Below are 12,692 nucleotides of genomic sequence, written 5' to 3'. Positions count from 1 at the left end.
TCCGAAATTCATAAAGTGATACAACAGCTTTGTTTTATGAAATTCAAACATAAGACGAATGCATATGAATCAAGGGATAGCTTATGGCTTCTTCTTAGAGTTTTATGAAATTCAAACATAAGACGAATGCATATGAATCAAGGGATAGCTTCTGGCTTCTTCTTTGAGTTTTATGAAATTCAAACATAAGACGAATGCATACGAATCAAGGGATAGCTTCTGGCTTCTTCTTAGAACTGACAACCCGTGTTGATCGCTTCTAGCAAAAACATCATATAAGGTATATCAATCCCCACTTTTAACATAGTCAGAATGGTGTTACCCATACCCTCGCACTAAAAACCATACTTAAATTCTCTCTATGAGAAAATGGTATCCATCAAATTTACCTTTTAACCATTTCTCTTACTTTTTCTTTACAAAGTCACCACCTCCGTAAGTAAAGTAACCATTCCTTAACTTGTGGCATGACAAAAATAAAAAACAAAGATTCTACACGCTCTCGTCAATATTAAAAAACAAAACAAAACGTGTCAACTTCATATTTCAAATAAGATAGCACCTAAAGGACACCAAACAAACCCAATATACCCCACCTAAAAGTAAGGTCCAGATGGTGGATGGGATGTACACACACTTAACCTTTACAAAGTAAAGTAGTCGTTTCCGTGAAGACAATACTACTCATATGATCTAAAAAAGAATCTTTAACATCCCTCTTGACTGCCAAATGAACGTGCAAAGTGGTTGGAGTCGGCGAGCTGAGTATTCTCTTATATACACAATGAACAAGTTTACAAGTTGCATCCATACAAGCAGTAGCAGTTCTCTTAATCAGACTTCGCTCGTTCCTTCGTTGTACTGCTAAACACACAAAAGAACAAAAAGAGAAATGTTGTGTGAAAGTTCTGTCCAAAAAAAGTTGTACGAACTTAATAATGCATCAAATGCAAACAATTTTAAACATAAACACAACCATGTACTTGGACATGCAGAAATGTTGGAACAACTTGAAGATTACATTATATAGGTATGGTGCTCATTTTTGTATGTTACTCCTATAACAACTAACCCATGTACACAAGGCACACTAGTACCTTCATGTGATCCCTTCTGGTTCTTGTTGGATTCGACTCTTAAGGCCCATCTTCTTGGGCTGCAGAATTAAACAATTCAAAACTACACGTCAGAAAATCGCATGCATATACCATGTAATCCACAACCAAGAAAGGCTATAACGAAATTTTTGCAGCCAACTCCACCTGGCCATTAGAAAACCTATCGATGAGCCCAGTATATCCCACCAGGAGGTGTGGTTTGGGAGGGGTAAGATGTGGGCGGACATGACCTCTACCCCAAGAGTTGTAAGTTGTAACACCCCAAAGCCCAAAGCAACAGGTTGGCCCAGTAACTTCGTATTCAACTTAAAACCATGATGGAAGTTATTGATACCCCACAACTTGAGGCTTATAAAAGCATCTCCAATAGCTATTGCCGTATTTTCTCCAAAATAGAGTATTAAAAGTCAAAATCTCTAAAAAAATATTATTCAAGTCCAACAGCTACTCTTATTTTATCAATTCTAACATTAGCTATATTATTAAAATATTCAATACATTTAATATACTATTTCTCTCCTGAACATTTATTTTCAGTACCTCTTATTGGTGGGAAGTATTAAAATAATAATTTCTCTCTCTATTTAGAGATTTTTACAATCTCTTTCCTCTTTTCTCTAATTTAGCATACAAGATAGCATAGCTGTTGGAGCAAAAAAATTGCTAAATCCTTCTTTTCCCCATTTTAGCATAGCTGTTCGGTTGGAGATGCTCTAAGGAGCTCACAAATCCCGTTAATAATCTATGTAAGACGAGTTGTTACAAGAGCAAAGTGTGCAAAGAGAGAAATGCATAGAACCCTATACAGCTTCAACTACCTACAACATTTCCACTATAACAAAGGTTAGATCGGTGTTCAATTTCGGCCATTTATTGGGCAGTTAGAATAGGTCAACATTAATCTGCATTCCACAAAATATAAGCTTTACTACCCATAGACCATCTGGAATTATGAAAGTTGGTTAGGTCTTTGATCTCAGGATTGGATTAGCAAATGAAGGGCAGAAAATTAGTTGGCTGCAATTTTCATCCGACTAGCACTAGCAATGGATTTGAACAGTTATAATACATACACACACACACACACACACACATATATATATATATATGTGTGTGTGTGTGTATAAAGAGATAGGAAGAGCACTACATACTGCTCAAAATAAAGCCTTGAAGCAAGCTCTGGGCTCTTTCAGCTTGCTCAGGGGTACCAGATATTTGGATGATATGCTCTACTGCTTCTGTGCTTGTATCAAGCAGTTTAACATTTGCTCCCGATAGCTTGTTTGAGTTTTGAATAATAAACGAAAGAGTCAGAAGACATACCATTAACAACACCAAAGATAATTAATAGATAAATTAGAATATGGATGAGGTAGGCTTACTTCGCTAATCTGAGCAAGCTTATTTCTCGACTTTGTTATGAGCTTAGGGACTGCATAATCTGGTATGACAACTTCCAGTATACTCCTTGTGACCAGTGGCACAGCAACCCTAAAAGACGAAAGCAAATTGGTATATGATATCAGATGCATGATGTATGCAATTAACCAATTAGTATAAAGTTAAACAAGACCATTACCTGTTCACTGCACTTGGTGCATCCTCACGAGTCCCACTTTCATTTTGATTTACAGCTTCACTGTTGGATCCCCCAGTAATCTACACAACAAAGGGATGTATCATGGGGAAAGTCAAAGCCTTTCTAACCAAAGGGTTGCATTCAGAGAGTGAAAGTTATGGTGAGAAGGGTAAGAAATGATCTCCACCCTTGGATCAATCCTAATTGAAGATCAACACTAATGAGATGCACCCAGATGCACCGGATCAATTCCCGTATCAAGCACAATTCATGGGGTGGGGGTGAGATTATAAGTGATCAAGGGTCATGATCCCTTCTTTCGCTTCTCACCTTAACTCCTATTCTCACACGATCCTTCGTTTCTAACCAAATGGGCACTTCATGCTCCAAAGATGGGAAGGGAAAGAGAAACATATGGCAGAAGCAACGGTCAACATGCCTCTGCATATATCGTTGTTCTTTTTTTGTAAAATTGTGAGGTTAAGAAGATAGTTTCCAATTTCTAAGCATATCTCTATAGTTAATGCAAAAAGGAGCAGCAGAAAAAAAATCATTTTGGAAGAAGGGATCTTTAAACATCCATGCAGAAGATCAAAGAAACATAAAGCAACAGAGACATGGCTTGATTAAGTCTGGTTACCTTTGCCGGAACTGGTGCTGCTGTGGTTTGCGATGCAACAGTAGCATCATTCCCAGCATAAGTTTCCCGAGGAGTTGTATTATTGCTGGAAGCTGCTTCCAAGTTCAAAGCACTCCCCACAGGGCTTGGTGCATGAAAGGGAGGGGGTTGGGCATCCTTTTGAAAGAACCCTTGGAATAGATAACTCCGTAGTCTCAATGTCACCACCACAAGAGCTTCTCTCGCAGCCTTGATCTCTCCAACAATCTGTTCAAAATCAGGGCATTAGCATCAGCGCTGAAGTTACCCTTTCGATTCTCTTTGCCCCATTTAAATACTTCATCAGATGATGATTTCTTAACTTTTACTGAATTATATCGGATATTTGTTAAAAACACATGGATAGAGAAGGTAGGCTTAAGAAATACTATTTCTTCCTTCCATTGCTGTTCGTGCAAAAGATTACCCAATTCAGTATATCATTATCTAATTCAATATAGCAATTTCTCCATCATATATTATGTATCTTTCGAAATGGTATGCTAGTTTCTTATCCACCATGCTCGAGTCCCACCGAATAATATTATAGTAATTTCACTGGAATCAAAAAGTACAGACATTGTTGGATTTATGGTTAACACTTAAAAGAAAGCAACAAACCTGTACAAGTTCTTCATTAACTGATACAAATTGTGGGAGATTTTCTCTTGGTAGAATCTGAATATCTGCACCAGTCATTTTCTTTGTTTCAGATAAGAATCCATCTCTTCCGTCTAAACATCCAATTTCACCAGCAGAGAGTAGAAGACGAGTAGTGATAATATTTTCTTTTTCAGGAACAAGATCCAATATCCGGGTCTGAATATGCAAAAGAGCTTCTTGAGCAGGGAAGAGCTCATCATCGGGGCTCTAACAGTACATGTTTACAATTGCAGTTAGCATCTTTAGACACAAAGTGAAAATATTAACGGCAGCAAATGTCTTGTCGTATAACTATAAGTTCATCATAAGATGCTCAATGACATTAACATACGCTCAAACAAGATGTATGAGATGAAGCAATGGCTGGATAATCTTGTTAATGGAAACAGCAACACATAAAAACACAAAATCCTCCAAAAAATGGATCTGGTTACTTCTTAAGTAGATGAAGATAGAGGAAACAAGTACCTCCTCTGATGAGATGATGATTATTTGTTCATCTGACCCAATCACAAGATCAGCAACCTTGACTTCTACACCAATTTCATCCCGGAGCAATTCCATAAATCCATCAGATTGCCCAATAACTGTATCAACCTTGTTTTTGGGACACAGTATTCGAAATACAAGATCTTCTGCAAAAGGGGGCTGAGCATTATCAGACACAGGACTAGCTCCAGCATCATTAATGTAGCTGGATGGACGTGAGGCATGATTAAAGCTTCTGGCATTGTTTAAACCACCAGGTATCCGTGATCCATAGTTAGGTCCATCCATTGATGGTCGACGAGCAATGTTATTTGGATGATGTATAAAATCCTCTTCAGGAGGAAAGAACCGTTCAGGTGATTGTAGCCGGCCATGAAAATGACTACGATCCCGATGCTGACTCTCCCTTAATCGTGAAGAAATAATTTCTATTGCATTCTTCACAGAGGTCATCTCACCCACAACCTGTGGAGAAAATAACGTACTTGTTATTATGATTAGAATTGCATAGAATATGTATGAGAAAGGAGATATGAATACAGTTCGAAAACAGAAGCTACTAATTTTACCATCAGTTTTCCTTATTCAAACCCAGTACTTCTCAAGAGCCAACCATGTCACTTCTCTGAGAACTCTATTATATGCCTTCTCAAGATCAATTAAAGCATCATATGACAAATCCTTTTTATCCCCCCCCCCCCCCGGGGGGTATTTCTCCATGAGCCTAATCAAGAAATTAGCCTCGGCTTTTGATCTCCTGGGCATAAAACCAAATTGATTTTTCAACCCGTTGGTCTCAACTCTTAACCCAAGCTCACTAACCCACCCCCATAGTTTCACTGTATGGCTTATAAGAATATAAGTTTGATCCATCAATATCGTGTACTCTTACAAATATCCTCGTTATCCTTGTAGGCTTAGATCAAGGTACTATTCCTCAATTCATCATGCATTCAGTCTGTCTTGATGATCAATTGATCACATTATAGAATTTAGGCAGTCATACTCCACATCCTTCCCGAAGAGCTCATAAAACCTCTATAAGAAATTAAGAATACTATAAGGCCCTAGATCTTTACCTACTTATATCATTCTTATCACTTCTTTTACCTCCAAATGTCCAATCAACATACAAACCTTCCATTAATATCATCAGAAGAGTCATCGAGTTACCTTACTATCCCCTCAGATTTTCTATTGTAACAACTTATCAAAATAGTCACTCCGTTGTTCTCTAACCTTGTCAATCTTCACTAATATCTTATGTTCTAATTGGAGAAATTAGTTCAAGTGACCATTTCCCTCGTTCAAATTGGCCTCATAACCATTTCTTTCCCTGGTTGACCCAAATGTCACTACATCCGCAATACCCATTGCAGACCTGGCTAAAAGACAAAAAAATGTCAAATTCAACCAATTTATCGTCGCAATTGCGGACCTAACCGTCACAACAATACATTTATGTTGAATTTTTGGTCTTTAGCTAGGTCCACAATGGATATTGCAGAAGTAGTGCCATTTGGGTCAATCCGGGAGAGAAATGGTTAGGAGGCCAATTTGAATGAGGGAAATGGTCATTTAACTCAAGGACTCATTCTTATTACTATTCAGCAACCCATCTACTAAGAAGAATCCTTCTACAAAAAGCAAAGACATTATTTTCATAGACGCACGATACAATGTTGCCTTTAAGTTGCTTTACCTGATCAAACACCATCCAACCCTTTAGCTTGCTATGCAGCTGATCTACCAAAAACTTGATCAACAAGACCATCCAAATTGCTTTGCTTACTAACTAACAAACATACAAAGTGGCTCAAACCAAATTGTCAATTACTATGTAGAATAAATGGTGACTAAAAGTCAAAGTTTCAATGAAGTGTTGCTTTTCACACATGAGGGCCAATATTTGAGAAACGTGTTGCTTTAGAAAACAAATTTGGTGCTACTTAAAGCATGCTAATTAATCATGTTGCCGCCCACATGGCAATCATTAGAACATATTCTCAAGATAGCTTCATGTTGGTTGTAGATCAGAACAAACTGGGGAAATCATAATTATCAAATGTCTTGAATAAAAAATGTCATCTGACAATGTAACTAGAATCCACTTATCAAAAGAGATTAAAGTTTCAGAGAAGCAACACTAAAAGTCAGAAAGAGTTCTCACTGCTCTTTCATAACTCTACCTTCTTTGTTGGTAAGTCCTACTCGTCCATCCAAAAAACGGTGCCAACTCCTAGCGTATGTCAGTTACTACTTACTAACCAACGTAAAAGCAATGCTTTGGCACTTACCATTGCAAGGATATCTGACACTCACTTGATAATCACATTTACGGGTCCAACATTTAATACAAACTGATTTCATTCTTGCTCATAGACAAACACACGTTTACACATCTCGGAAAACACTCTTATACATAGATAAAGAATATGAAATTGAAATTTATAGTATCATTAAACTTGCAAAACCATGATATCCTGGAAAACATTAGCAGAAAGCAAAGGAATTACACAAGCAAGCACATGTTAATATAAGCACAGCCAATCCAAAGAACAAGTGTTAATCATAATCAAGAAGAGACAATTTAGAAAACAACACAACCAATAACTAAACGCAACAAATAGGGTTTAAAACAAGTTAGCAGCCTAGCTATGACTCAATTATCAAGTACTTTGCTACTTGCTAGCATGACTTGGGAATCACCTTTTGCAACCAATAGATATTAACTAAAGCTAATAGCTTGTGTTTGTACACCACAATTAGAGATGGTTTTTCATGTTGCAAAAGTTGAAGGATTGGTAACCTGAACAATTTCCTCTGACATTTCGACGCAGCGTGGTATGGTGTGATCTCTAGGTAGAACCCTAATATGGGTTTTGGTTTCCATCCTCATTTGCTCAATAATCTTCCCTCCTTTCCCAAGTAAACAACCAACATGCATCCTAGAGACCACCAGCCTCGTCACCAACCTGTTGGCACCCAGACCCCCTCTCGGCCCATAAATATCTTCATCTTCATCACCTCCTCCATACCCCAAACTATACCCACCTCCATCACTCTCCAAAATCCTCTCATGAATCAAAAGTAAAGCTTCCTGAGCAGGGGAAAATGAAGGCATTCTCCCATCAGGATCCCTCCTCCGTGTATCAGAGATCTCAATGATTCTCTCCTCATCGCCAGGCATCAACTCATGGACGTTTATCCAAGCGCCAGTATGTTGCCTAATGGCCTTAATTATGCTACCTGACTTCCCAATCACACTTCCAGCTTTAGCATCATGACACAAGATCCGGTAACTCGTAGTAACCATAAGAGAAGAAGGATCTTGTGGTCTCCGGCCGCCGCCTCCACCACCACCACCGCCGCCACCGCCACCACCACCAATGTTCCGTCGCTGGTGATGGTTATTAGGACCGTAATGGTGGCCGCCGCTGTAGTTATTGTTGTTATTGTAGCGCTGTTTTGTTCTAGGTAAAGTCTCCATATGGTCATAGTCCTGATCGTAATAGTACCTCTTAGATCTTGATCTATCCATCATTCTTTTACGATGAAGAAACAAAAATGAAATTATTATTTAGGGCATTCGTGGGTGACCTCCTTGAAATGGGAGGTAAAGGGTTGAGCGTCAAATGTAGCAAGTCCAACTGAGACAACTCGATTGAAATTGAAACCCTAAGAGAGAGAGAGTGTTCACTGGAGCTTGGTGTGATCTTGCAAATCCAATTGGAATTTTAGATGGTTGATAACTGTGAGATTTTCTCTCTCTGCGAATCCAATTGGAATTATTGTCAACTTATTATTATTTTTATTACCAATTATCTTTTAATTTTCTTTGGAGTAATATAAAATTTTCATTTTCAAATAAAATCACACGATTAAACAAAAACACATTCACCTTTTTCACAAATCACAATAATTATATAAAAAGCTACTAAAATCCCCATATATATATGTATTCTTCAAACTTACTTTTAAAACCATATTCTACAAAGCAACAAGCCTTGAGCAAGGGCTTTTGGAATATGTACTAGGCAAAGATTGTTACTGTGTTTTTAAGGTTATTGTTATTGTTTTTCTTTCTTTCTAGACAGAACAACTTACAAAACACAAATTTAAAGGAACTACTAATGTGGAGAATTAGAATTATGAGTTGAATATTGACAAAAATATTCGGAGTGGTTCAATGTAACACCCGTGTTTTTTCCGATTAATTGTTTAGGAGTGTACATTTGTTTTAGTAAATTAGTCACTCTCCCATTATTATTGAATGTTCGTGGCTTTTGAATCAAGAGTCATGGTAGATTTGGGATGAATAAAAATTGTGTTGGAGGTCATCCGAGACATTAAGAGACCTTCGATGTAAGTTCGATCACTCGAGAGCTCGCAAATCAGCTTAAAGCCACAATAACATCCCAAGCTAGTTGTCAAGTGAGTTAAACTCAATTCAAAACTAGCGCCAGGAATTTTGGATTCGGGCTAGTTTCAGCGCTAGTTTAAACTACCGATGAAACTAAAGCCAGACACTGAAATTCTTAGGCTAGTTTCCACGCTAGTTTAAACTAGCAATGAAACTAGCGTGGAAGTCTGACCTACACAAAAAGACCGAAATCAGAGTTTTCCTCATTTTAGCCATAACTACTTCATTTTTACTCCGTTTTGAGCGATTCTTTTTGCTACGGGTTCGTTTTTTTAGATCTACAATATGGGGACAATGATGTTAATGATTTCCTGATGATTTTGGAGTTCATAGAAGTTGAAGGTAAGATCACATCTTTGTTCTTTGAATCTAAAGGTTGGTCCTTTTACACCAACAACTCTCATTCTATCTTGGGTTCTCTTTTTTGAATGTTTTGAAAGAAAAATAAGTGCTATTGAGAGCTTTGCACCATATATTTAGAGTTGTAGTTTGAGGATTTCATCTCTTCAACAAATGAAGCTCAAGATTGGGGTAAAACCTGCTAGATTTAGCCTAAATTTAGCAAAGTAAATTCAAGTTGCTTTGTGAAAACTATGTACATGTCAAAAATGTTCATTTTAAAGTATTAACATGTTTTACTTGCTACTTATCAAATGGCTTATTCAGGGAACTTTTATGGGAGCTTTATGCAGAAAGTCATGTTCTTTACAAACATGTCCCTCTCAATTTAAAACATGCTTCTTTTGTCTATTAAAAAACCTTCCAAACAAAAACTTTTCCAAAGCTATACAGACAGATTAATCCACACAAACAACTTTATCTATAAAGAACTTGATAAAACCAACCAAACAAACTTTGACTAATTATCGTATATGAATATTATATACTTCAAAAGATTAAGATGTATTCTATTGAAGCACTTATGTTTCTGCTTTTTCTTGTTTATACACACAATTGACAAACTTACCTTTAATAATTATGTTGTGGCTTCATTAAGTGTTCCCAGACAGCCCCTCATAGGATTCTACCACAGTCTGGCCCCTTTCATCACATCATTTAGCTATGAATTAAGTACTAGTCTAGGCCTTTATCATTCGGCCTTCAAAATCTTCTTAAACTGCTCATCTCACTATATATCATCAATTTAATTAAATTGCTTCCTTCTTGTGCATGATCTACGTTCAGTTTAGTTGGTTTTCCGTTAAGTCCTATATGGATAAAGTTACTTACCCTGGAAACTTACTAAATAAGTCACTTTCTATATCATTAATCATTTTCAAACAATCATATGTATAATAAGTTACGAGTCTCATTAAGCAACGACCCTATGTTCAAATTTTGTGACCATCATTCATGCATTCGGATATTTTATCATTGAATGGGCTTATTCTTGGGTTGATAAAACATTTATTTATATTAAGCTGTAGCCAGAGTGTACAGTAAGGAACTTGTTGTAGAGATGGATACCTTTAAGTCCTTCAAATTATTGAGCCCACAAAGGCATCTAAAATATTAATACTTAAGAAATACAGAAAACGAACATAAATAAACAGATATATTATATATCATATATATATATATATAAGGTCAAGTTCAGGAGAGAACCGTAAAATATAAAAAACTGAGGAACACCCTACTAACCATTCATCTGGACGGTATACGCATATACATACAAGTAATTTGTAAGCAATTTGTCAGATATGCACATGTGCATAACATGCATACGTGCATAGAAACAAAAAAACAACTTCAATTATTTGTATGCACCTTGAGATAAACGGTTACTAGGGTATTCATTAGTTTTTCATTTTTCAAGATTTTCTCCTGGACCTCCCTCTATATATATATATAGTCTTCCGATCCACAACCAAAACTAGATCTCTCAGTGACACCATTCATCTTGAGCTTAAAAAGTGTCATGGGTTCCTTCCCCCACCCCTCCTTGGATCATGCTTAGTATTTGCTCGTGCATCGTCGTAGTCTAAAGTTGCATCAAGCAATGAGAGCTTCCTTGCATGTTGTATCCTGAAACCATCCTGCATGAAAAAAACACTACACCTTTTATATATATATATATATATATAGAAAAAAAGAAACTGCAATAGAATCCACTCTCCTTTGAACCCCGTGCTTGTTGGATTTCTTGTAAGAACTATAGTTTCTTATAGCATCTTCAACAAATTCTTTATAGATAAACAACAAGGAGATTGCTCAAAATAGTCATTTCCATTAGACAAATTTACCTATTAATCATTTCTCTCCCAAGATTTCCAAAATGTGTGTTACTACCAACTCCTCAACTTGTAGAGGGGTCAAAATGTAAAAAAAGAAAAAAATTCTATACATGGTCCGCAATTACAAGGACCAAATCAAATCTGTAAATTAGTTAAAAGGTGCAAGTAGCTAGCGACATTTTTGTAATTTTGGGAAATGAATAGTTAAAAGGTAAATGTATAAGGGTGAAATGACTATTTTGAGCAATTTCGCTAAATAAAAGTTTTAAAAAAATTACATTTAGCTCCACCGGATATATAATTTCTTCATTTTGGAGATTTCAACGATATGAAAATATTCAATAGATTTAATATCCCAATAAACTTTCAAATAAATTTTATATGAAATGATAATATATACAGGCAACTTCGTTGGTGTGGGAAAGAAAGTTTTGAAGAAAAAAAAATAAGTAAAAATCTTCGGTTTCTATATTTTTAGAAAATCTATTGGAGATGGGGTTAAACAATGCATATATATATATACATGTGAAGATAATAACCTTGTAGCTGTGGGGAGAGTAAATGGGATCTGCACAACCACTGCTGCCACTCACTAGAAGAAAAGGCAAAGAGTACTAGTTAGTTAACTAGGGATATATACATATATATCTTAGCAATTGATGAAGCAAGTGAAAGGTTAAATGAAGAATGTAAGAAGGTGTGGTGACCTGAGCATATGTAAAGAAGCAGTAGAAATGAGATGAGAAGAGTAGTTGATCTGGTAGAAAGAGCCATGAATACTGGTTGATGAATGATGTACGTAGTGGGAATGGATGGAAGATAATTTACAAGGGGAGATGTGCTTGCTGCTTATATATACATACATATATATATATATATATATATATATATATATGTAAATGTAAATGTAACTGAAAATGAGGGAAGAAGATATGATAGTGGTTGAGAATTGAGATGATACCAACCCAATAGCTATACAAGGATGGATGGATGATGAGTGCACCAAAGAGGCCACCATTGTGAAGTCAACTTCATTAATTTATGTTACATCAATGTATACTATACATAATGCATGTGTTGGTAACCCCTTTGCATGGCTCTCATATTCTGCCTTTTTCTAAGTCAAAACCTGCATTTGGTCACTTGAGTAACCATCAGTTTTTGACTTTTCTATTTATTCATTTATCTGTGTTTTTATTGATGCTGTGTGTGAGTGTTGATTACTGTTTGGTAGCTATTGCATCATACTCACTGTTTTGTATGCCACAAAAACTAACTCTTTCTTTTTTTGCTCTTTTTGTATTTTCTTCATCACTGTAGTGTTGATCCCACCATGACAAAGGGACACAACTCAACTTTTGCCTACCTAAACCTTTTATACATATATAGATCTAGATAGACGAATGACCTTGTGAAAATAGGAGTTAAAGTGACAAGTATAAAAAGGGATTTGCATCATTTTTCTGTATATATATGTATAGAGAGAGAGAGAATGTGTAGTCACAATTAATTAAGCTTAAATGTTTAG

The 12,692-nt window shown here is 36.3% G+C and overlaps 1 protein-coding gene and 1 long non-coding RNA gene across 5 annotated transcripts; both read right to left on the bottom strand.

The window, feature by feature from the left end:
* Window positions 1-531: 531 nt before the first annotated feature.
* LOC112508760 (RNA-binding KH domain-containing protein RCF3) lies at window positions 532-8,136 on the bottom strand. Of its 4 annotated transcripts, none has more exons than XM_025113502.1 (9): window positions 7,317-8,136; window positions 4,487-4,972; window positions 3,977-4,225; window positions 3,338-3,583; window positions 2,698-2,777; window positions 2,501-2,609; window positions 2,270-2,396; window positions 1,098-1,156; window positions 532-864 (listed from the first exon to the last, which is right to left on the bottom strand). In XM_025113502.1, exons 1-8 carry the CDS (start codon window positions 8,049-8,051, stop codon window positions 1,137-1,139), a joined length of 2,052 nt encoding a protein of 683 aa, XP_024969270.1. In that variant the 5' UTR covers window positions 8,052-8,136; the 3' UTR covers window positions 532-864; window positions 1,098-1,136. The 4 variants fall into 4 exon arrangements, with proteins under 4 accessions (XP_024969270.1, XP_024969269.1, XP_024969272.1 ...); XM_025113501.1 differs by having other exon boundaries at window positions 532-861; XM_025113504.1 differs by lacking the exon at window positions 2,270-2,396.
* Window positions 8,137-10,363: 2,227 nt separating this feature from the next.
* On the bottom strand, window positions 10,364-12,019 carry LOC112508466. The gene is made up of 3 exons (XR_003068763.1): window positions 11,872-12,019; window positions 11,704-11,756; window positions 10,364-10,966 (listed from the first exon to the last, which is right to left on the bottom strand). It is a non-coding gene; the product is annotated as an uncharacterized LOC112508466 (long non-coding RNA).
* Window positions 12,020-12,692: the final 673 nt, after the last annotated feature.

This window comes from Cynara cardunculus (genome assembly GCF_001531365.2).
Source record: "Cynara cardunculus var. scolymus isolate 2C chromosome LG 3, CcrdV1, whole genome shotgun sequence".
Taxonomy (NCBI): Eukaryota; Viridiplantae; Streptophyta; class Magnoliopsida; order Asterales; family Asteraceae; genus Cynara; species Cynara cardunculus.
The sequence above is the reverse complement of the archived record's forward strand: the minus strand, read 5'-3'. Positions and strand labels throughout refer to the sequence as shown.